Raw genomic sequence first — 26,335 nt, forward strand, 5'->3', positions numbered from 1 at the left:
AAAAATCTAAAACAAAATCACTGAGTTGGAAAAAGGATCACCCCTGCTTATGTCAGTATTTTGTTGGACCACCTTTTGCTTTAATTACAGCCTTTAGTTTTGTCGGGGTATGTCTCTACTTACTTTGCACATCTCGACTTTGCAATAGTTTCTCACTCTTCTTTGCAGAACTGCTTAAGTTCAGTTAAATTTGATGGTGACTGTTTGTGGACTGCGGTCTTCAATTCATTCCACAAATTTTCAATGTGGTTTACGTCTGGGGTCTGATTAGGCCATGCAAAGACATTCACCTTTTTCTCCTTCAACCACTGTGTGCTCATTTTTGCTGTGTGCTTTGGGTCATTGTCATGTTGGAAGGTAAATCTTCTTCCCATTGACAACTTTCTCGCAGAGGGCAGCAGATTTTCCTCAAGAATTTGATGGTATTTTGCCCCATCTATTTTTCTTCTATTCATCTAGGAATTGCTTACGCAGTGACGCAGTGATCTACATGTTAGATAGGGAGGGGGAAAAGGCAGGGGAAAGTTTTTAGGGTGAAGGCTCCCTTTAAAGCACATGCATTGGGTACTGGGTGTAGCAGTTTTTACCTACATGAATTGGGTACTGGAGAGAGATTAACATACATACCCGGGTACTGAGGTGATAATGCACATGGGTCAAGTACTCAGTGTTGAGGGGTTATCTATGTACAGCAGCACTGTAGCAGCACAAGAGGTAATGAGTATATACTGGGGACAGGTGGGTGCATAGTCTTACAGTGATTGTAAAGTGCGTGTTCTGGAGGAGGAATACAGGGGAAAGACCAATGTATGTGTGCATGGGGAAGGATACAGGGAAAAGACCAACATGTGTGTGTACTAGAGTAGGGATACAGGGAACAGACTTGTGCGTGTGTTTTCTGGAGGAAGGATACATGGGACAGACCAGTGCATAGGAGTTATGGAGGAGGGATACAGGGGACAGAACAATGTATGGGAGTTATGGAGGAGAGATACAGGAGACAGACCAATGTATGGGCGTTATGGAGGAGGGCTACAGGAGACAGACCAATGTTTGGGAGTTATGGAGGAGGGATACAGGAGACAGACCAATGTATGGGAGTTATGGAGGAGGGCTACAGGAGACAGACCAATGTTTGGGAGTTATGGGGGAGGGATACAGGAGACAGACCAATGTATGGGAGTTATGAAGGAGGGATACAGGAAACAGACCAATGTTTGGGAGTTATGGAGGAGGGATACAGGAGACAGACCAATGTATGGAAGTTATGGAGGAGGGATACAGGAGACAGACCAATGTTTGGGAGTTATGGAGGAGGGTTACAGGAGACAGACCAATGTATGGGAGTTTTGGAGGAGGGTTACAAGGGACAGACCAATTTGTGTTCTGGAGGAGGCATACAGAGGACAGACTTGTGTGTGTGTGTGTTCATTATCCAGTTTATAAAGAACCTTTTTTGGCCTTTAGCAAAACGCAGAAAGTGCAGTAATTCATGGCAACCAACCGTTTTTCACTTTACTGATATGAGACCAGTACAGACAAATCATTGTAAAAGTTTAGTTCTGCTTTTAGTGAGAGGAAACTTTGATCTAGTGTGGGCCACTGTATACTATAAAGTGTTAACTGTCATTGAGGCATATTGGCTTGTAGTTTCAGGTGGGAATGAGCACCCTCACTGAGCATGCTAATGGCTTGGTGTCACCCAATGAGAGGAAGAAGAGAAACTCCCAAAGTACTATGTGAAGGTGGGATTCTAGGAAAGAGTAGTAGTGAGGTTTTAAAGCAGTGTAACTACTGTGAAGACACATGGTAGGCAAAAATGTATCACAAGAAATGGTTAAGCTTTATATACACTTTAATAAAATTTTCTGTTCATATAATTCTTAATGAAAAAAGTAACAACTAAATTATTATGAGGAATGCATGTAATCAGTATTCTTGTGCTGACTTAGACATCTGCAATCCACAGCAGGATTAAAATACCATGTATTTTTAGAAGATATTTGACCTAGATGCAAAACATGACTGTTTTATACAGTGCATATAGACATATATGTATATATTAAACGTATGCAGAACTGAGTTTTGCAGTAAATTGTCCTAATTTCTAGGAAAACACTTTGTACTTAGGGGCACATTCATAAAGCGGTGAATGTCATGTTCACCAAACATTCACTGCAGGAGAGTCTGCCAGGTTCATGTGTTTTGAATGGCAGTGATTAAAGAAAAAGTGTGGGATAGCAAAGAAAACAAACATACATACTCACCTATATAGCTGCAGCATCGGTTCAATGCTGCAGCTGTCCCCGGCCAGTTCTAAGAATGAGAACTGAGCTATCAAATGACTGCTGATCGCTCAGTTCTGAGTCTTCACTAATCAGGGAATGGCGAATGTTAGTCTCTGGCTCTCTGCTTCGCCCCTCCAGCGCTCACTGGAGACCTGGGCTGTGAAGGGGGTGGGAACAGCTGGCTCAAGCTCCCTGTGGAGTGCTGGAAGGCTGAGCCAACTGCTGGTCAGGCATCTGGGTGGATCCCGACCTTAAAGTCAGAATCCTTCCAGAGCCTGGAGTTCTGTGATTTCAGCCAACAGCAGGCTTTAGCTGCATCTGGGTCACAGCGGGAGTGCATAAATAATGTGACCCAGAAGAGAAGTACGGGGAAAAAAGCTTTAGTCATACTTCTCTTTTAATTCACCACCAGTTAATGTTTAATGAAAGTTCTATTCACTGCTTTAGAAACATGCTATACTTGGTATTTGCATGTAAAGAGTGCAGAATACTGAAACTACCCATAACACCTTGTTCTACATTAAAACATGACAGGTAATCATGATAATATCAACATGACTTGTATCATGTAATGCTCTGCCAGTTATACTACAGTCTAGGAATAAGCTGAATCTCTATGTATAGTTGCTGTCATACATTAGCCTTTATAAGTTATAAATAATAGAAAGATGTTTTCACCATAGCAGAACAAAATAGTAAGTTGCCACATCCCTAATTGTATAGAAAGACTGAATTACCCCCTAGGTGGGACTTTAAATGGCAACAACACTAAAAGGTATATCAAATTGGTATTTATTGAAAAATAAGAGATACAAAAATCATCAATCACATATATGATGATTAATACAACACACATAGACAATTGCCAAAAAAACACATTTTCTTGCAATAGAATATTGTTACATATGTCTAGTAGTTGCTCTCCAATGTCCGAAAAAACTCTTCAGTATCGACACGTTTCAGGTTCAAAGCCCTTTCATCAAGGGTATTTATATGGGAGAATTTGTATTCGGTATGAGAAAAATGGCGCAGCACTCAAGTACACAGATATTCAGGCAGAACCTTTTTCCTAATTGATATACAGCTGTAACATGACCCAGATATTTTCCAGCCTGTCTGCAGGGAAACATAATCAGGAGGAGCTTCTAGTCCTCTGCTGCTGGTCCGGTGTCACATTTGGCACCTTTCAGGGGGGAGGGGGGTGCAGATACCTGTCTAAGACAGGTATTTGCACCCACGTCCGGCATAGACTCCCACGGGAGTCTATGCCTCTTCCCATCCCCACCGCGCTGTCTCCTGGGAAACACACAGCTCCCAGGAGAGAGCGGGGACCACTTACGATGCGCAGCGCGACTCGCGCATGCGCAGTAGGGAACCGGGAAGTGAAGCCGCACTTCCTGAATCCCTCACCTACCGAGCGGGTTCTCGGCGTCGCCTGCCGACATCCCTGGACCCTGGGACAGGTAAGTGGCCATGTATTAAAAGTCAGCAGCTGCAGTATTTGTAGCTGCTGGCTTTTAATATTTTTTTTTTTGGCGGTGTGGGTGGACCCCCGCTTTAAAGGCTGCTGGGCATCTTCATTAATCATCACCGTGGTCAAACAGTCTTTAGCTTCCTGAAAGGGTACTGAAGGCTTCTTCCAGGTCTTGGCGATCGTCTGTTTAGCTGCTAAGAAAAGATGCATAGCTAATTTCTGATGGTGAGAAGAGAATCCTGGAATGGGATGATGAGGTGAAGCCAATTTGGCTTACTTACAGACTATCAGATATAAACGGGTCTGAAGTAAGCCAAAGGTTCTAGACCAAAATGCAAACAATTTGGGATAGGACCACCATGTATAGAGAACATCACCCCGTTGTCCACAGCCCCTAAAGCATTTATTATTGTAGGTGGGGTTTGCATGAGTTATATGTGCTGGATCTCAACACCACTTGAAAAGGACTTTATAGATTACAGGCTGGTAGTGTTGAAGGAACATTTAGCTATTGATGACCAGGCTTTGTGCCAATCCTCCAAGTCCATGGGTGCCCCAAGATCCTGTTTCCAGTGATTAACATAGGAAAGCATTGATTCAGGGTAGAGTATATAGTGGATATTATTTTATGGGACCCCAGAAAATGTAAGCAGATACATTTAAAGCCTGTTTTCTGGAAGGGGATGTCGGAGGTAGGACTCAAGGACATAATCCAGTGTTGGATTTGTAAATATGTAATATTTGTAAATATCTTTAATATTCCCAATTGGGTGCACCATGGTTTTCTGTAAAAGTAGGGAGGAAATACTTGTGTTGCAGTCTTATAAAATGAATTACTAGTGATCCTACAATGAAGGTTCTTGTTCAGGCAGTACCTGTTCAGTGACAACTGTGTCCCAGTTGTACTCCTATATGGTCACCTTGCAAAATAATGCAGGTTGAGATTGCAAGCTTTAGTGTTCCCCGAATCAGCAGCGCTCAGCATTCCTGCGTTTCCATGCTTCTCTCTTCAGCTGCTGGACATAAGGAATGTAAGCACTATGTAATCTCTGAGTTACTTTAAAGCAGGGGTGTCAAACTCAATTTAATTGCCGGCCACATCAGCATTCTAGTTGCCCTCAAAGGGCTAGTTGTATCTTTAAGACTATGTAAAATATCTGCTCTTTATCATATTAAATAATTGCCTCTGCACTCGATTATTACTGGTTTAAGTAACAACTTAAGACTTAAGCTGTGAAGGGCAGTTGCAGACCGGCACGGAACCTACTCAGACTCTTGTAGTAGATGATGCAAGACTGAAAAAGAGGGCTGCACACCGTTGACATCAACCACAAGAAACTTTATTGGCGACTGCCCAGACAGAACAATGTTCTGCCATGGTGTTCTGACTGAGCAGTCTCCAATAAAGTTCCTCTCTGCAGCCAGCTGCTGAAACGGGGGGGGGGGGGGGGGGGGGGCAGAGACAATCCTCTCTGTGGCTGCATGGAGAGGCACAAAATCGGGCTGAGGAGTTCTGTCCTCCTGTTGAGACCAGGTGAGGGTGTAGAAAAAAGGGGTTCAACAGCTGCAGGAGAGATATGAGGGCCACATAAAATGGCCTTGAGAGCCAGATTTGGCCTGAGCACCTTGAGTTTGACACATGTGCTTTAAAGGTTACACAAGGCTAAGAAGTTTCTTCCTGCCCCCCATGTGACAGTGCAGAGGCAAGGTTTTTTTTTTTTCCCCCCGAGTATAGACTTATGTTTATCCCATGTCAAATTGAATATATTATTTTACTATTGTCTGATCTGTACATGTGCAGGAAGTCTCAAGTATCAACTCCTCTTTCTGTAAAATAATACTTTTATAGGTTCCTTTTTCACTTTCCTTTTGCCAGTTTTAGTCATGCTCCCTAGTGTTTTTGATCTCAGCCTCATATTGAAAATCCCTCCTGAACCTATTGCACACCTGCCTCTATGCTATAGCGATGAGCAGAGGGAGAGGCTGTCAGGTACCTTTTCCAAGGCCAAGATGCCGAGAGAGGCTCCTCTTGCGGCTGAGCCCAGTATACCCCTGAAGGTGGTACAGGAGGTATATGGCTCAAAGAAGCACGGGATGCCAGCAGGTTGAGAAGGCTTGAGCTGACGATCACTTGGACACTTTGCTTGAAAAGACGACAAGGAGTATTCTTGACACTTAGTAAAAGCCTGGCTGGGGCTAGAACACAGGAGAGCAAATTGGAGGCTGTGGTGAGGCCAGCTGAGGGTTAATCACCGGTAAGTGATAAGCAAAGTCCACCTGCCTGACAATCAGGCAGGTGCAAGTATAGCAAAGTCCATGAGCCAAGCCGGGGTTAAACACTGGTAATCAGGCAGGTGCAAGTATAGCAAAATCCGTGAACCAAGCCGGGGGTCAAACACTGGAGAGGAGATCACAGCAGGTCAGGAGGCAAGCCGAGGTTACAACAGGAATCACTTGAAAGTATAACACAGGTTCAGGAACAGGGAAGAGCTTAGGACAAACCAGCAACTTGAGTCTGACAGAGGCAGCCTTTTATAGGCCAGCAGGGAGAACCATCTGTCACAGAATTCGCCTGTGGTGCCCATTTCTTCTACTGGCAAGATTGCCAGTACTTTCATGGCCTATTCCCTGACACTATTTCTCTGACAGAGGCATTCTGTAGTCCTGAAACACTTTCTGCCCTAGGGTAAAAATGCTGCTCTTTCTGGAAGGAGTTTCCAATGCCTGTTTTGCAAATCAGTAAAATGATGGCAAAAGTAGTTGGTGAGTGTTGAACCATAAGTGGAGTGGATTTCACTTGGTCGCTGTGGTAAAGCGGATGTGGAAAATAAGAAGCACCTTGGATTATGTACTGTTTACAAGCTTGTATGACCCAAAAGGGGATTTTTTAATGTGAACTTTGATTTTGATTTATTATTACTATTTATTTTTATGATTTTGCACAATTAAATGGACTGTTGTCTTCACTCATTAATGGTTGTTTTACATATGTATAATAATAATAGTATCATTCTTCCTGATCACCACCACTCCAGTTACAGTGTTCCTGATCACTGCCACACCAGTGCAGTGTTGCCTCTGCCTGCTGCCTGAACTGATCCTTTGCCTGTTTGCTGACCATGTCTCTGCCTGTGGCCTGAACTGACCCATATGCATATCCTGCTGATTACGTTCCTGTGAGATACCAGTTTCAGCCTTCCCCTGCGGACAACTGCACTCCTGGAACCACAGGAATTTTACTGTTCTTCCTTTTTTCAGTCCCCTGTACTTCTTGGCTAGTGAACATGGCATTCCTGGGGGCAGCCATGTACCAGTAGGGTAGGCTTAGTTAGCTTATATGAACTGGGACTACATTAAGCTATATTCCCTGACAACTCGTACAGAGGAGACCATTATAGTACACTGGAGTAGTAGAATGTGTTTTGAGTTGTAATTCTAGGTATGCCAATGCTGTGTGTGATAACTATCTTATTAAATTGACAACTTTGTGTAATAAAAATGTATTTTCATTTTCTTTACACATTTTCCAAAAAACTGTGGCAAAAAAATAAGGTCTTCAAAAGACTTACTGTGCCTCCTAAAAAAATGCCTTAGGGTGTTTTCTTTCCTGGTTCTCCAGGGCCTCCATAATTGTGATAGGCAGTCAGGAAATGAGATACGTACTTTATGCTCCTGTAGAGTCTGAAGGTGCTCCTTGGATTTGGGGCTAGGTTGTGAAAAAGTCTCACACGTGTGGTATGTATTGCCATACATGGGAGGAGTAGCAGAATGTGTTTTGGGGTGTATTTCTAAATATGCCTATGATGCTTGCTAGAAATATCTTATTAATTGACAACTTTGTGTAAAAAAATACATTTTCATTTTCTTTTTTGCATTTTCCAAAAACTTGTGGCAAAAAAATTAAATTTTCAAAAGATTTACTATGCCTATGAAAACATACCTTGGAATGTTTGCTATCCTAAATTGGGTAATTTTATGGGTGTTTCTACTGTCCCGGTGCTCTAGGGCCTCCAAAAATGTAAAAAATGTAAAAATGTGATAGGTAGTCAGGAAATTAGATGTGTAATTTATGCCCCTTAAATGCCTGAAGGTGCTTCCTGGATTTTGGGCCTCTTTATGCATCTAGGTCAGGCGTGCTCAAGCTTTTGAAGAGCAAGGGCTACTTAAGTGATTTGGTAACCGGCTGCAGGCTTGTAGCCCTTGAATGCCGGTGGGAGGGAGAGGAGGAAGAGGGGGCTTTCAGCAGTTTCAGGAGGAAAATGGACAGGATTGGTTCTTATATACGCCGCACCTCCTGTCAAAATGTAAAACCGAATGTGGCAGAAAGGCCGCCCAGGCTCCCTGAAGCATGGGGCAGGGTTGGGAGGTTGTGATAAAAACATGTCTCAACTATGGGGTTTATGGCCCCTCCCCCAAACCACAATTGTGAATAAGCCATTACTGTCCTGAGCCCTCAATAAGTATGCTTTCACACTGATGTGCTGTGGTCTGCTGACACTGCGGGTGCAGCACAGTGCACCTTCCTCTTTCCTGCAGGTTAGCTGCGCTTCTATTTTATCTTTTGGGTGTGGGGCACTTTCTGAAAGCGCACAAGAACTCCTGCATTCAGTTTAAGGTCAAGGCCACATCAGAGGGCTCCAAGGGCCACATGTAGCCAGTGGCGTAGCTAGCACATCTGACGCCCAGGGCTTGTAATTTTTTTGCACCCCCCCTAGAAAAATGGTATGTGGCAATATAGCAGCGCCATTCCAAAACTGTGGGTGCTACAGATTGCATCAACAGTGGCAGGGGCTTAAACGCCATATACTTTAATGACTGTGCCACAAGCGAGTATGTAGCAGACAGTACAAACCTCAGTATACTCATTTTAATAAAATAAAACTGTTCTATTGCATATCCTTTACTACACACAGCTAACCTTAAAGTGATATTAAAGTCTTGTTTTGTTTTTTTCTAAATGATAAACATTTTATACTTACCTGCTCTAGTTTAGTGGTTTTGCACAGAGCAGCTTGGATCCTCCTCTTCTCCGGTCTCTCGCTGTCATCCCTGGCCCCTCCCTCTTTCTGGGTGCCCCCACAGCAAGCGGCTTGCTATGGGGGCACCCAAGCAGGCACGCTCCCGAGGCATGGCTCTGTGTGTCCATTCACACATGGAGCCATGGCTCGACTCCACTCCCTCAATCTTCTGATTTGCTCACTGGCTGTAATTGACAGCAGTGTGAGCCAAGGCTCCAGCTCCTGCCAAAAGCCAAGCAGGAATGTGAGTCCCCGGACATTCAAGGCTTTCGTGGACATCACTGGATCAAGAGGGGGCTCAGGTAAGTATTAGGTGGTGCTGGGGGGCTGATGCACATAGAAGGTTTTTTATTTTCATAGAATGCATGAAGTGTAAAAGTATTGTGCCTTTACAACCATTTTAACAAAGAATGTGCCGTACTTACTTAGAATGCACTAGTCAGGAATAAAAAATTTAAAACACAGTGAGGGGAATTTATTAAAACTGGTGCAGTCAGAATCTAGAACAGCTGCGCTTCTATCTTTTGCTTGTTCAGCTTTCAGCGTTCAGCTTTAAATTCCCCTAAGGGCTCTTTCAGACAGGTGCTGAGACAGGTCCTGTATGCTGAACCACTTTTTGCTGCATATGCATCTACCACAGAGCTTCAACTATAGGAATAGGTGCACAGGTCCGAATGCAGACACTATGCGTTTGGATACATGCATCCCTTCCTGTCTGCATGTCAAATTTTGACATTTGACTACGTCCATGTAGCTCCTGCATCCCTTGACTGGCCTGCCTGCATAGGGATGCACAGAACACCATGCATCCCTACGGGGTACGCGGCCATCACACTGGGCGTGGACGCATATGCTCCATGTGAATGAGGCCTAATTGTCATGTGGGCCAGATAGCAGGAAAGAGGAAATGTCAGGTATTAAAAGAGAAGTATGGGAATTTTATTTATGAATCATACTTACCTAGGTAGATGCTGCATCTCTCCCCCCGCTGGCTCTAAGGCTGAGAACTGATTAATCAAACAGCCAATCACTCAGTTCTCAGAGCTCCCTGATCAGAGAGCTGGTGGCCATCAGTCTCTGGCTCTGCTCTGCCCCCCCCCCCCCGGTGCTCACTGAAACACTAGGCTGTGGAAGGGGCAGGAGTGGCTGGCTCAGGCACTCAATGGCTCACTGAGAGGCTGAGCTGGGTGCCGGTCCAGGCCTGTGAGCGGATCCCAACCATGCGGTTACAATCTTTCCCCAGCCTGGACCGACTCTGTGACATCAACCGAGAGTCAACCGAGTGACATCAACTGAGCTTAAGCCGGCTGTCAGCTGAAAATGGGTCACAGGAGTGCAAAATAAACTGCACTGCTGCGATCAACAGGAGAAGTACAACCAAACAGACTTTGGCTGTACTTCTCCTTTAATAAATCTATCACACGACCCGTCTCTTTGCTCCTGTTTGGCATTACTTGTGTAGCCCCTGTTTCCAAAAATCCAAAAATGGGGCTATAATGTAAATTTAGTTTTTGGCTGAGCTGTAAACAGCTCAGATTGATTGTACATAGTTTATTTGGTTCTGTTCTAAACTTGACTATGTTGTGCATTTTCCACTGTTGCCAGTAGGTGTCACTGATACCACAGGACAGTGTGAGAATAGCAACTAGGTTGAGCTGTAATGAATATTCTTTTTCCGGAAACAGCCCAGTAGGAGGTTGCTGTGCATTCTGGGAAGAGGTAGTTAATGGACAGATGTCATGTACTCTAGACAGTTCTCACCTCGTGGCCCTCCAGGCCTGAGGCTACGTTGCTGCAAGCTCTGCAAGTAGGCCCAGAAGCCTGTCTGGGGCCTACTACTCCTGAGGTGGTCCTTAGGCTGTCTTGCCTGAATGGAAGAAGCCGAGCCAAGCTGAGGAGATCCAGGGAGGACCCTTGCTGAAGAGAGAGCCAGGATGAAGGCTGGTCTCTCAGAAGTGCCTGGTAACTCGTTTGGAGGATGCACCTATATCTAACTACCCTTACAATACCGCCGGGTCAGCTTAAAGGTTCTGGTACTGTGAAGCTGCTCTACAATCTAATCAAGGTAATACGCTCCTGGCTGCTAAGTTTGTGAGAGAGACTTATCCAGTGTGTGAGAAACCTTACCCAGGTATTCAAGATTTGTTAGAAGAAAAGCTGTTTTGTCCTTTGATTCAAGGAGTCTGTAAGTGATCTGCTAAAAGGGGTATCTGAAACCTCCCCTCAACCTCTTTCCTACAACCTTTCTCAAGTTCTAATTAAAGCATTGCAAAGTACCTAAAGTGACTCGCGCTTATATTCTGTTCAAACTTCCCATTATAGCCATGGACTCAGCCCTGGCTTGAGTGTAAGCCCGCTCCTGTAACTGGAGGATCCCTTCCTGCTTCCAGCAGACCCAGAGTGGGCCCTTTTATGTGGTGAACTCACCCTCCAGGGCCCAGGCAGGTTCTTCCTCAGTCCAGGCTTTAAATCCAGGCTTTTTCTCCCTGAAGCTGGAAGGTTCTTCAGGCGCCCTCTTTTCTAGTCCATAGGGCCTCCACGATCCCCCCTCATAGTCCAGGGCCTCCAGACACCTGCTGGCCTAGTCCAGGGCCTCCAGACACCCCCTCTCCTAATCTGGGACCTCCAGGCACCCCCTCACCTAGTCCAGTATCTCCCTTGTACCCCCCTATCCAGGGGCCTTTGCCACACCAAGTAACATTTCTTAGTCAATGGCCTCCTCTGCACCCCCAGTCCAGGGCCTCCTCTGCACCCCCCAGTCCAGAGCATCCTCTTCACCCCCCCAGTCCAGGGCCTCCTCTTCACCCCCCCAGTCCAGGGCCTCCTCTTCACCCCCCCAGTCCAGGGTCTCCTCTGCACTCCCCCCAGTTCAGGGTCTCCTCTGCAACCCCCCCCAGTCCAGGGTCTCCTCTGCACTCCCCCCCCCAGTCCAGGGCCTCCTCTGCACTCCCCCCCTCAGTCCAGGGCCTCCTCCGCACACCCCCCTCAGCCCAGGGCCTTCACTGCACCCCCCCCCAGTCCAGGGTCCTCTTTATAGCCTCCACTTCTCTGGTATGCCTCAAGCAGAAAAGACATAAGCTGTTTGGGCACTGGGCAGGACTAGGAGGGACACCTCCCAGCAATCCGCCGGGGGTGCCGCTGCTCTAGGGTATCACTGCCGCCAGTTCAAGTGTAATGGACAGGCAATGCCTGCTGCATAGTTTGGCAAATACCAGACAATCAAATAGGAGGGAGACCACACAGGTGCACCAGAGCTGAATCACTCCACTCCTCCCATCCGGCCGCCCTTTAGAAAAACATTGCTTAGCAACATAGCAACTATATAGTGACACCCTTATAGCAGCAGTTCCCAGTGTGGGTGTGGGCTGCACCGCTGGCAGCGCCCCCCTATATGCGTCACCTGGGGCAGACCCCCTGCTCCCCCCCCCTAGTTTCGGCCCTGCATGTAGCCCATGGGCCACAGGTTGAGCACTCCTGATCTAGGCTGTGAAAAAGTCTCATACATATGGTATTCCCATACTTGGGAGATGTAGCAGAATGTGTTTGGGGTGTAATTGTAAGTATGCCTATGCTGTGTGTGAGAAACTTTGTAACAAAAAACTAATTATATGAAATTTCTTTATTTCCCAAAAAATTTTGCCAAAAATTTTAAAAAACTCATCGTGTCTCTTACTAAATACCTTGGACTGTCTACTTTCCAAAAACTGGTTATTTGGGGATATTTGTACTGTCCTGGCATAGGGGTCTCAAGAAATTAGATCAGTCAACGAGGCAGTCAGTTCATCAGGACTGATCAATTTTCAAATATATATACCATAGTTTGTAGACTCTATATTTTTGGGGTATTTTTATCAGAGAAATATAGCAGAATACATTTTGACCATAATTTATTAAGAAAGATTATTTATTTGCAAAATTTTATTACAGAACAGAAATAAAAAATGTTTTCAAAAAGTGTAGGTGTATTTTTTTTTATTTATATTGCAAAAAATGAAAAACCCAGTGGTGATCAAATACCATCAAAAGAAAAATAAAATGATAGAAATGTCATTTTGGGTTAAGTGTTGCATGAGTAATTGTGGGATTGGCCACCAGATGAAGTCCAAACAAGGTCAATATCAATAAACTATTTTAAAACCCTATTCTGGAGGCAGATTGAGACCAAGATTTAGTGTCTGTTGTATCAAGATTGCTGACTGCACAGTAACAATAATGTTGATGGCTTTGTTTAAATCTGAATTCCTGGTATGTATTTTTTTGCATAGTTACATTTGTGCAGCTTTGACCAGTGTAAATACAGTATGCATGTTCCATACCTGGCCAATCCACATGGAACTCGGAAATAACTGCAGTTAGCACTGCTACTACAGAGATTGCCACTAGCTTTCAGGTCCCGTGCATAGCGGCTGCCTTAAAATAGGAGGTCACTTGCTCTGCAAAATCGCCATTCAGAGAACACTTCGCATTTTCTCAATTAATACAAAGCATTCTCTGATTGGACAAGGTGCAGAGGTCGAGCCATGACATCACAGTCTCTTCCTTTGGTCAATCAGAGAACACCTTGTATTCATTGAGAAAATGCAAAGTTTTCTCTGAGTGGTGCCCATGCCAAGCAGGTGACTTCCTGTGTTCACTAAGAAGCCAAACAGCCGCTCGGCACTGGAGCCGGAAGCTAGTGGCAATCTCTGTAGTAGATCTTCTAGGTATAACACATGCATACTTCTATTGGTCCAAAGCCAAACCAATGTAACTATACAAAAATGCAAAAATATCCATACCTGCAGTTCCGCTTTAACATTATGTTTAATAAATGCAGCCAATGTAACGTTGATTAAAAGAGGCAGCCTGTACTGGTCAGTGCTTGATAAGCAGAGAGAAACATCCCTTGCAATTGTCAAATGCATTATTGAAACATCAAATCAATTTTCTCAAATAAATATTCAGTTGCACATTTTATTTTTCTTGGAGAGAAAACACTGCACATACTGTGTATGTATAGACTATAAATGTTCTCTCTTGCAGAATTACTTGCAGCTGTTGTGATTTTTAATCCCTGAAAGACCCATGTGTAGATGATGTGGGTGTTGTTTTATGCAGATATTGATGAAGGTTTACCTTTTTGCTGATTGTAAAACAAGTTACTTATACTTGCTTTATTAGGCTGGCATACACAGAAATAATATTCTGTCACTATGTCCATTCAGTAGAAAGTGACAGGTTTTCTTGACAAGCCATACAACCTCTAAACATCCAATGTACTCACCTTCACTGTGCTGTCCTGCTACTCCGTTCATTGTTTGAGCTCTTTAGAAATGCCCAACACTCCTGGGTATGGGGAAATGTGGGCTTAACTGTGGAGGGCAATCAAAGGGTTAAATGTGCATAACAAGTGTATGCAAGTCTATATGTGCTGTTTGTATTCACATGGAATCTGGGGCTGTCTTCTCTCTTTTTCTGAACAAAAAGAGCGCAGGGAGGAAGAAACCGGCCAGATCCTGTGTGTTCTGTTTGCAAACACATAGAGGTCTGTACTGTGATTGGCCACAGCGGATAAGCAGGTATATAGCCAAAACCATTGGCTGTAATTGCTGACAGACTTGTGCTGTGGCCAATCACAGCACAGACCAGCAGGGGAAAACCAAGAAGTAAGCCGCCACATACCCGTTTGTCTCTTAGCCTGCAGCTTCCACCCACCTACAGTAAATAGGTGGGCTGAAAGTGGTTAAAGACTTGTACTCAGCTATTGGTAAACATAAGTAATTTTAAGTAATTTTATTGTTTACTGTGCATTCTCTCTTACTAATGTATGAGTGTTACTGTGTAAATTCTGTGTTGCAAATCCCTCTGTACATTGCAGTAGTACAGGTTGGAGGGGAGAGCCTATAGCAGCAGAACAGTGCTGTGCTGTTTTGTATCCCTCCTCTCTCAGCAGAAAAGAGTAAATGGGAATGTTGGTGACTGGACTCTTGAGGAAAGTGGCACAGATCTGTGTAGTCACTGGCACCTTTGTAGTGTGAATTTAACAACAGGGCTGAGATTACATAGCTCTCAACTGTATCTGATTTGGAGCATTGTCCCTCTGTCCCTCTTTCCTCCTGATTTGTCCCTCATTTTTGTCTGATCTATATAGTTGTATATAAAATACACATTTTATCTTTCAAAAAGTGTTCCCCAGTGCTAAACATTTCATGCAATTTCTAAATTGCTGCATTTATACATTTTAAAAGCCAATATAAAGGAATAGTAGTGGTAAAAAAAAGCACTTGTGGATTTAATAAGCCTTTTTTTTGGTTAATTCTCCTTTAAGGGGGTGTGACAGGGGGCATGTCCTATGCCTACATATGTTTGTTAGTAGGTGTCCCTCATTCCTCTCTCAAAATGTTGGGAGGTATGAGATTACAGTGATAAACTATCTCTGAATCATTGTGTAGCAATAACTCACAGTGGAGCTGCTAATTTAAGTCTGTTACCTTCACTCTGCTTCCCTTGTTTCACCGGCACCGGGTCTAGGGTTCCGTTGAGTTTACTGATGGACGATACACGCACCAACACTGGAGTACGTTTTCAATGCTTTATTAAACAAATGACTTAGGAAATAGCAGGAAAGAGATGGAAAGGAGACTTGCAGAAGAAACTCAAATATTCTCTGACAGGGTTCTCTTAACAAATGTCCTGGTAGAATTCAAATACTATATGGAATGCGCTCCGCTCGTGGAACACACTCCTTGCTCGTCTGGATAGGCCTCTCTCACTGGTCTAGCAGCCAGCACACAGCACGAATCAAAGTCTCTGCCACAGACTTGTTTGGGAATAAAATCCGTACGACCCTCTGCCACAGGATGTATAGATTTTCTGTAGTGAAATGTCAGTCACAGTGCTTGAACCTTTAAGCCGAGCCGGCAACACTATGCTGCATAGTTACTTTTGGATACGTCCTCCAACCAAGTCACCATGCCCCTCTATAGACCAGCACGCCGCGTGATCTCTCCAAGACGGGTCCTCCCCTGGGATCTGCTCGGTTGTCCAGCTTCGTTACACAGGACCGACAGCTCAGGACCATTCCTCGGCCGCGGTAGTAGGCCCCAGACAAGCCTCTGGACCCACCCCTGCGCCGCAGCATCGTGGGCCTCCCGAACGGAGGACCACGAGGTAGCTCCTTAACGTATACCTGTCGGCCAGGAGGGCCAGCAGGTGGCTGTAAAACAAACCCCAAAATATGGCGTCTGTCCCATAAATACCCTCGCCCAGAATGCAACTCGGAGGAACACCTCCACCGAGCTTGTCTGTGGGACAGAGGAGCATCCATATGCTTCACGTTGCCTTTCCAACCCTGACCAGTGGTAACATCGACACCCACCGGTCAGCACGGAAACACACACAACGTCAGCCAAGCTGGAACAGAGGCAAACTTAACCTTCCTAACGCACAAATTACTAAATTTACCTAACATGCGGTAGATTACAAATCTACCAGCGCTACATACTCCCCCCACTACAGTAGACGTTGTCCCCAACGTCTGTCCAAAAACAGTAACAGTAACTCTCAAGCCTGAGAGTAAGCATTTGAGTTTCTTATAAATTTGGATAGGCAGAGAGAGAGAAAGGACAGTTTAAAGACATTACAAGACTTATATCTATAAAACATTATGTTCACAGCCGCAAACAAAACCACAGTATGATTGTACACAACCTCACTATCTAGCTGAAAAGCATCCCAGCTCTATATACGATCCGATGATCCCTGAAAAGGAAACATAGTTAAACACACACACATATCCTATACAACGGTAGGAGCAAAGCCTCATTAGAAATGAAACTCTCTTCCCACAATCTATACTAGAAAAAATATATACTTTAGGTGTCCATCCCTGCATAAGAACTTTTTGTTATAAAAGAAAATCCGGCTAGCAAAAAGAAGTCCTTGGATTTAAACACAGAACAGGATCCATAGATCTTGACCATGCAGATCTCTTTACTCTGACACTATCTAGCTAGGTAATTTCAAAGTTCTATTGTCCATAATTACCAGTAAAACCGGGGATCTGGCAAAGTCAACGATTTTCCCTCTTTATCCACAGTGGTAATAAAGTATGCAACATTATCCTTTCCTGGTCTGCAGATTACCACTTTATCAGCATAGATGTGCCGACCAAAATTTCAATGTACAAAGCATCCGTTGAAACGTTCATCCATCCGGACGGAACATCCAGTCTTTCTAAAGGGCTTAAGTACAGACAAATAGTCCCAAACAGCTTCACTGTACCAAAGTTCCCGATTAGCTTCAATCTCCCGCATAATATCCTGGGGCACATAGGGGAATTCCAAACCATACTCTGCGGCCACACGTTTGTTTAACATCCTTTGTAAACGAGCAAGTTTTGGCAAAGATCTGTCTCTCCTCATACCAGGCGGTACACAGGAATTCAGTGACTTGCTCACCATAGACCCAGCCGGTGTCTGTAGTGAACTAGTAGTTTTCGGCAAAGTTCCAGCAACAGTATTGTGTGCTTCCACACAGGGTGACGTCTTCCCAGAACTCAGAGCTCTCCATTTAGGGAAAGTCAGAGTGGAGGCAACATCCTCACCTTGAGACCATAATAGCTCCTGTGACATAGTCTCAAATAAGTCATCATCACCGGAAAGATCCGGCATGGATTCTATTTCCGAATCTCTCAATTCTTCTGCTGGCAAATATTTATTTACAGTCCCGAACACATTTCCCAACAGTGGCTTACCCATCTCTGATGCAGACTCTGGTAGCTCCGGTTCAGGTAACCTCTGGGGCAGAACTCGACCACGGCCGTGGGAAGCCTTTACATAGCCCACCTTCCTCTGAGCAGGCACTATAGGAGTAGGCGTAGTAGACTCAGAAACCAAAGCAATGTCTCCTGATGAGACGACAGCAGCAGTGTCTCTTTCTGAAACGTTGTCAGTAACAACAGGCAAAGTGACTGCCTGTCGCTCTCTCTCTGTAGTGATAGCAGCTTCCACTGTAGCGATACCGGTCACCCAATCCATCCGATAAGCACGGGGCGACGTGGTAGTTTGCTCCACCACAAACTGGTTTTCTCCACACTGTGGACATCGGTCGAATGGACGAAGATGCACGGCCAATCCTTCGCATTGATGGCAGATCATGCCCAGTCCCTCAATCTCCTTATCTCCTGAGGTATACAGGACAAACCTCCCCTGCGGCTTCAATCGAATTCCAGTATCCGTAAGCAGAGTTCCAGATTGCACAGTATTCATCACTGTGCTCGTAGGGAACACTCTGGGTCCCACAACCGATTGCAACGCTGGAAAAGACATGTGCACCCCCGGATCTTCTCAGCATAATCACGAGGCTCCTCTTTTCCTCTGGCGCCAAACACATACACACGTCCCACGTGGTATCAAGTAGGGTAACTCCTCCCACTTGTTCTTCCAGTCACGTAGCTCCCGGGCCTTTCTCTGCAATTCAACCTTTCCTCTTCCTGAAAAGATTTCTCTCTTTTTTTTTTAAAGTCCAGCTCTCTCTGTAAACTCTCGGTAAAACACTCCACTGGGTTGCAATAATTGATGGTCAACAAATCCCGGACGACGCCCCCACATGTAGCAATAACTCACGGTGAAACTGCTGGTTTAAGCGGGTCTGTTACCTTCACTCTGCTTCCCTTGTTTCACCGGCACCGTGTCTAGGGTTCCGTTGAGTTTACTGATGGACAATACACGCACCAACACTGGAGTACATTTTCAATGCTTTATTAAACAAACGACTTAGGAAATAGCAGGAAAGAGACGGAAAGGAGACTTGCAGAAGAAACTCAAATATTCTCTGATAGGGTTCTCTTGACAAATGTCCTGGTAGAATTCAAATACTATATGGAATGCGCTCCCCTCGTGGAACACACTCCTTCCTCGTCTGGATAGGCCTCTCTCACCGGTCTAGCAGCCAGCACGCAGCACAAATCAAAGTCTCTGCCACAGACTTGTTTGGGAATAAAATCCATACGATCCTCTGGCACAGGATGTATAGATTTTCTGTAGTGAAATGTCAGTCACAGTGCTTGAACCTTTAAGCCGAGCCAGGAACACTATGCTGTTTAGTTACTTTCGGATACGTCCTCCAACCGAGTCACCAGGCCCCTCTATAGACCAGCACGCCACGTGATCTCTCCAAGACGGGTCCTCCCCTGGGATCTCCTCGGTTGTCCAGCTTCGTCAAACAGAACCGACAGCTCAGGACCATTCCTCGGCCGCGGTGGTAGGCCCCAGACAAGCCTCTGGACCCACCCCTGCGCCGCAGCATCGTGGGCCTCCCGAACGGAGGACCACGAGGTAGCTCCTTAACGCATACCTGTTGGCCAGGAGGGCCAGCAGGTGGCTGTAAAACGAACCCCAAAATATGGCGTCTGTCCCATAAATACCCTCGCCCAGAATGTAACTCGGAGGGCCACCTTCACCGAGCTTGTCTCCGGGACAGAGGAGCATCCATACGCTTCAACACGTTGCCTTTCCAACCCTGACCAGTGGTAACAGCGACACCCACCAGTCAGCACGGAAACACACACAACGTTAGCCAAGCTGGAACAGAGGCAAACTTAACCTTCCTAACGCACAAATTACTAAATTTACCTAACATGCGGTAGATTACAAATCTGCCAGCACTACAATTGAAACTAGCATATCTATTCATACTCCTATTACTTCAGAGCAACCTTTCTCAACCTTTTTTACCACAGAGTGAGCCTTATAAACAATTGGAAGGTCTCAGGGAACCCCCGAAAAACACATTTCATTGGTAATCAATGGGAAAAATGCTGTCTTTTCAGTAGTGGTGAGAATGCCGCCCTTACAGACAACTAAATAGTTCATTGTCATAATGCTGGCTCTGCCAAGTGGCATTGGCATTGGAAGCTATACAGCTAGCGTTAGATGGGAGTTCAATAAGAAAAAGTTCAGAGAACCCCTAGCAACCTCTAGAGCAGTGGTCATCAACCCTGTCCTCAGGGCCCACTAACAGGCCATGTTTTATGTATTACCTTGGGGAGATGCAGACTAGAATACTGCAATCACTGAGCAGCAAATTATATCACCTGTGATGTATTTCAGTTATCTTGCAAACCTAGCCTGTTAGTGGGCCCTGAGGACAGGGTTGAGGACCACTGCTCTAGAGGATCCCTAGGGTTCCAAGGAACCCTGGTTGAGAATGGCTGCTCTGAAAGCTACAGTTATGCTTTGGGACAAAATATTGTTAGAAGTATGCCAGTTAAACATTCAGGTTTATCTTGCCTAATAGGCATCTAAAATGTTGTGTGTACATTGTAAAGTATCTTTTAACACGAATAAAGAACTCCTAAATTGACACGATAGTGCCATTCTTAAAACATAGTGGATCTATGCATGCTGTAGCCTAAAGTGAAACATAGGGATCCATTTGTAAAATGTTTTCACCTAATATAAAGAAATGAGGGTACATTCCAAATATGAACATTAAAATATTGCCTATTTCACATGAGTGTGACTCATACTCTTCTCTGTCTTCATTTAGGTTATGTGGGTTTGCAATCTGTGCCGAAAACAACAAGAAATCCTTACAAAATCAGGTGCATGGTTTTTTGGAAGTGGGACACAGCAGCCAGCAAGCCAAGATGGAACACTAAGTGATACTGGTACTGGTGCTGGTTCTGATTCACCAAGAGAAAAGAAAGCAAGACTTCAAGAGAGATCTAGATCTCAAACTCCTTTAAGTACTGCTGCAACAGCTGGTTCCCAAGACGCCTCAACACCTAGTTTACAATCTGATAGTAGTAAGGGTTCAGAACCATCACTACCATCTGCAGTTCAAGATCAGAAGACTTCAAGGTCGAGAAGTGAACCACCACGAGACAGGTAAGGCAGGAAAAGTAATCCATTTGTTGTGGTACAACAGTTTATTTGCTATATAGTGCAAAATCAATTGTTACAACAATCTTTAAATTCCAACACTGAAAAATTTAATATTATCTGGAGATATTTCTAGCTTTTGTATGGTCCACTAAACATATAGGAAATATCTAGATAATAAAAAGCCAAACTCCATGATGTTTCCCCCAAAGAAAAAAACAGCTAATTGTTGAATTATCTAGAATCGTATAGTTCCATATGACATTTTTAATACATAATTGTTGTTTATTTGGTTAACTTATCACAATAGAACAAAATAGACCAAAGATGTGACATGTAATAAAAAAAAGAGAAATCCACACTGCTCACGTACCCCATAAAAACATTAGAACATTCACTAAAGCTGCCAGCATCTCTAGTTAACCAACAGTGATTTTATTGAAATCTTTATAGCACAGCTCTTCCTCACTAATACCAATAACATTCACAAATTAAAAAAATAATCATAAGCACATACTGTATATGAAAAATAAAATGAAAATAAATTAAAATAATTCCCTCTGTGTCCTTCTATTCCACCCAAAATTACAAAATGTTCCCCCTGTTATCTTCTCCCTCTGTGATAGGTCAAAGTCAAATATATATAATCTCCCTAGTGTACTCCATAAATAAAACAGCTTTTATCAAAAAATTAAGAACACTCACATTATTCTGTGCATTTCCAGCATGCACTCACTTTGCAGCATGTAAAACAGACAGCACAACTGAGCCACCTCAGAAGCGCAGTTCCTCCTCCCTACCTGGTTCTGGCATTCAGCGGGATGACATCACTCTCAGCTGCCAGTGAAGGGGGGGCTTAGAGTGACAACGTCACTCTTAGTGCTCGAAGGGCACAGAAAATTGTGAATGTTCTTCTGTTTCATTTTTGGAGAACACTATGGTCCTACATATTTTATTCTAAGCTATCATAGAGCCATATAAAAAGATAGAAGGAGGAGAAATCGGTTCTAATTCTTGGGAAAAGACTGCATGACCTTAGTTAAAGTATAAGGTCCAGCAGAAAAGATAAGCAATGTTCCAATTAAGGGATTTTTCACTAATGGTGGAGTTGCACAGAAGTAACCCCTTTTTGAAGGAGTTATTTTTTTGCACAAGAAGTGGTGATCTGGAGGATCGTATTGCACTGAAGAAGTTTAACTTTATCTGTGGGGAACGTATTGTAAAGAGACTTATGCCATGTACACACAAGCGGAAATTCCGCCAGCAATAGTCTGATGAGAGCTTTTGGTCCGAAAATGCAACCGTGTGTATGCTCCATCGGACTTTTGCTGGCGGAATTCCAGTCGGCAAAAGATTGAGAGCATGTTCTCAATTTTTTGGTCGGAAAAAGTTCCGATCTGAAATTCCGATCGTCTGTACCAATTCCGACGCGCAAAATTCCTACGCATGCTCGGAAACAATTCGACGCATGCTCAGAAGCATTGAACTTAATTTTCTTGGCTCGTCGTAGTGTTATACGTCTTGACGGTCGAAAGTTCAGCGAACTTTTGTGTGACCGTGTGTATGCAAGCCAAGCTTGAGCGGAATTCCGTCGGAAAAACCATCCAAGATTTTTCCGACGGAAATTCCGCTTGTGTGTACGCAGCATAAGCATAAAAGCTTGAATGCACTTTGGAATTTTGGCTGGAATGGAAGGACAATAACAGGATTTTTAAAAAAAATTTTATTTTTTATATTTAATGTGCAGAAAATGTGCCTGTGTTGATCTAGCAGTGTTTTTTGCAAGGTCACAGAATTTAAAGGGTTACTCTACTTTCGTGAAAAAAAAAAGTTATTGTACTTTTTAATTGACCTGTATACCTATGTATGGTGCTTCTCAGTTGGGTAAACACTATTCCAGACCTTAATCAATTCTACGACCTCTAAAACCTCCTAAAGTGATTGTAACGTTTTGTTAAAAAAAAAAAAATAACAAACATGTTATACTTGCTCTGTGCAAGGGTTTTGCACAGAGCAGCCACAATCCTCTTCTTCTAGTGGGCCCTGGTGGCGCTCCTGGTTCCTCCTCTTCATCGGGTGCCCCCACGTAGAGCCGCTTTCCATTGACACAGACAGCAGGACCAGCCCCGCCCCCAATGTCACTGGATTTGATTGACAGCAGCAATCTATCCAGTGAGGACGGAGACAGCGGCTGAAGTCACTGGGCTTGTGCAGATCTCTGGAACGGACAGGCTTAAGTAAGAAAAATGAAGGGGTTCTGAGGGAAGCTGCAGCACAGAAGGTTTTTCACCTTAATGCATAGATGCATTAAGGTGAAAAACCTGTAGACTTTACAACGCCTTTAAAGAGGGAGTCCCACAAAAAAAAAAAAAATTAAAAGTCAGCAGCTACAAATACTGCAGCTGCTGACTTTTGAAATAAGGACACTCACCTGTCCCAGGGTCCAGCGATGTCGGCACCCGAGACCGAATCGTCCCTCGGTCCTCAGGTGCTGCCGCCACCATTCTCTGTAAGGGAATCAGGAAGTGAAGCGCTGCGGCTTCACTTCCCGGTTCCCTACTGCGCATGCGCGAGTCGCGCTGTGCTTCCTAACTGGTCCCTGCTGTCTCTGGGACCCGTGTGTGTCCCAGCAGACAGCGCGGTGGGGATGGGAAGAGTCATAGACTCCCGTGGGAGTCTATGCCGGACGTGGGTGCAAATACCTGTCTTAGACAGGTATCTGCACCCCCCTCCCCCCTGAAAGGTGCCAAATGTGACACCGGAGGGGGGGAGGGTTCCGAAAAGTGGAGGTTCAATTTTTGTGTGAACCTCCGCTTTAAGATGTTGTTTTTACATTCAGTAGCCAAAAGATATACTTGCAATTTTCACTATTTGGAAAGTCAGAAAGAAACAGAAGTTAATAGGTCTATTAAAGACAGGCAAGACTAGTAAACAAGAACAAGAAGACCAAGAAAAATCTCCATTGGAACTTCTGTGCAGGTATAAAGGGTATAAAAGGAAAACTCTTGCATCACTGTGAAGGACCAACAGGAAGATTGAAGTGCATAAACACCCATTTAACCAGTTTGGATCTATTTAAACATCAGTCTGTAGAGCTGCTGTACGTCGCGGTCTTTGATTTCCACAGGTTACTTCGCAGTGCACTGTGCATCAACTAGGTAAAGCTAAAAGGCAGGTAGTGACATGATCATCAGGCATTGCTGGAGGATGTTGCTTTTCTTTGCCCGTGGAAGCAGAGACCTGATTGGTGCTGTTGCGGTCACCTGGCATTTTTGTGAAACTGTTCATTAAATGTATATTTAATTCCTGCATGACAGAGGGTAATACAAATCCTAATGCCTGAACACATTTTTGCAACTTTGATGTGTTAGCAAAACTGTACATACCATCCCAATTACTTACTCTATCCAGGTGAATTATATCTAGTTTTTTTTCAGGACATATTGGGCTTTCATGTGATGGTAAATGGTAATAAATATCTCTTGATTTTGTTTCTGTTTTATTATCAAAAAATGAAACAAAATAGTAATACAATTCTGATTATACAAAGTTTGAATGCTAGCATAAATAAAAAAAAACAAGTTTCACGGCCAATACTCAAATATTTTTATACCACCACCATCAGTCAAGAAAGAGAAGCTTACAAAAATGGGGGGTGTTATTTACTAAAGGCAAATCCACTTTCCACTATAAGTGCGCTTGGAAGTGCAGTCGCTATAGATCGGAGGGGGGAATGCAAGGAAAATACAAAAAAACAGCATTTTTGTTTGTACAAGATTGAATGATAGAAAACAGCAGATCTTCCCCTCATTTCAGAGCTTCCCCTCGTTTCAGATCTTCCCCTCAGATCTACAGTAACTGCACTTGTGTGTTATTAACAACCATGAAATACTCCAGCGAAGCAAAGATAAAGGCTGGGTTCACACTGAGGAATGGAGTGGCTCACAGCCGAGGGTTCCAGTGCGTCTCCATTTACCGTTTCAGTTCCGATTTTAGCACAAATTTTTGGAATTCTGACCTGAAATGGACCAGAAGATGCACAGGACTTCTGTGCAATTCACACCAGAGCTGCTTCGGAGATGTGTAAACATCACAATCTCCTGACATGCAAATTGGATGCAGGGAAATCTGCATCCAATTCGCATTGGTGTGAACCCAGCCTAAGGCTTTGTAATGGCCTTCATAGTTCCCACAGTTGATTCTTGCTGAAAATCTACAAACGATACACATTTTTATTAAATTGGGATGTTTGTAATTACTGACCAAACAGATGATCTAACGTTTGCACTTTTTCTGGTTTTTAAATTATGAATATAGCATTTGAACATTAACATTTACAAAGACATTTCACTTTAAAGAGGAACTCCAGTATTTTTTTTTTTTTTTTTTAATTAAAAGTCAGCCGCTTTAAATATTGTAGCTGCTGACCTTTAAGAAGCAGACACCCACCAGTTCACGAGTCCAGCACTGTCTTCACCGGGACCTGTTCTTTGCCAGTCTCCCCTGTGCCGCCAACTTTGCTGTGGGGGCTGGCTATGATTTCCGCAGCCAGCTCCCCACTGTGCATGCGTGAGACCTTTCTGCACTGTCAGATTTGGAGTTGGAAGTTGTAGCGGGTTCCTGTCAAAAAAAGGTACCTGCTCCCAAAGAAAAAAAATTCAAAACAACCAAATAGGTTTCACTTATAAAGATAACAAAATGTCCATGTTGACCAGATTACTCAAACCTGTGCACTAATGTCTAGACATGGGATGCCCAGCCGCTGGCCTGCGACCTCCTGCTCTGGGATGGTTGGTCGGTAAGCCAAGATTTCAGATTCCTGACCCGCCATCCCAGAGCATCAGTGTGGAGAATGGACCCGGGAATAGAGGAAGCATGCAGCTGCAGTAGAGAGCAGAGTGATACCAAATAGACTCCATCTGGGACAGAAACAGCTGGCGATACCTGCAGGATGATTCCTGAAGTGAAGACTGTGTTTAAAGGTCAGTTGTTTTAATTAAAATCACATAGCAATGGGCATATCATGTTCTAGTTCTGCACTGGCTACTGGGCTGCTTTCAAACTGATCTGCAGGTGCAGTGCAGTGCACCTTCATGTTTCCTGCACTAGACTTCTGTTATTACCTGTGGGTTTGGTGCACTTTCTGAAAGTGCACCACACCTGCAGGATATATTAGTATTTTATGGCAAAGTGCAGCTAACCCACAGGAAAGCCACAGGTGCACTGCTCTGCACCTGCGGTGTGGGTAAACCACAGCACATCAGTGTGAAAGCAGCCTTAGGCCCCTTTCACATGATCGGTCCAATCAGGTCTGCCTGTCTGTTTTTCAGGCGGAACCAATCGGACCCACAATTCACCTCTATGGTGGACTTTTTACATCCGCCTACCTCCAATCTGATCCGCTAAAAAAAAAAACAGAAGGGGATCTGTCCCCTTCCCTCTGTGTGGATCAAATTGAAGGACCCATGTAGTAGAGCAGGCTGTCTCTGTGTCCGCTCTGCATATGCAGAGTCTGCCCGCTACGCTCATTGTGCCCCTCAGACAGTTACCAGGTCCCATTGGACACCCCTTGTCTAAACATAGTAAATAAGTATAAACATAGGAGAGTTAACCTCTTCAAGCTAAGTGCACACAAATATGTGGCCTCTCGGCATCCTGGCCTTTGCGCCGAGCAGCCGCATATTTGCGTGC

At 44.3% G+C, this 26,335-nt stretch overlaps 1 protein-coding gene across 25 annotated transcripts in view; it reads left to right on the forward strand.

Annotated features, from left to right (window-relative positions):
- Positions 1-26,335, forward strand: part of RIMS1 (regulating synaptic membrane exocytosis 1) — a 641,584-nt gene that overhangs the window by 175,295 nt on the left and 439,954 nt on the right. For all 25 annotated transcript variants that reach the window (XM_073626786.1, XM_073626789.1, XM_073626788.1 and 22 more), the window contains one exon: positions 20,310-20,650. In XM_073626786.1, coding sequence (XP_073482887.1) covers positions 20,310-20,650 — 341 coding nt within the window. The remainder of the gene's footprint in view (positions 1-20,309; positions 20,651-26,335) is intronic.

The sequence above is a fragment of the Aquarana catesbeiana genome, linkage group LG04 (genome assembly GCF_042186555.1).
Source record: "Aquarana catesbeiana isolate 2022-GZ linkage group LG04, ASM4218655v1, whole genome shotgun sequence".
In the NCBI taxonomy this organism is placed as follows: domain Eukaryota; kingdom Metazoa; phylum Chordata; class Amphibia; order Anura; family Ranidae; genus Aquarana; species Aquarana catesbeiana.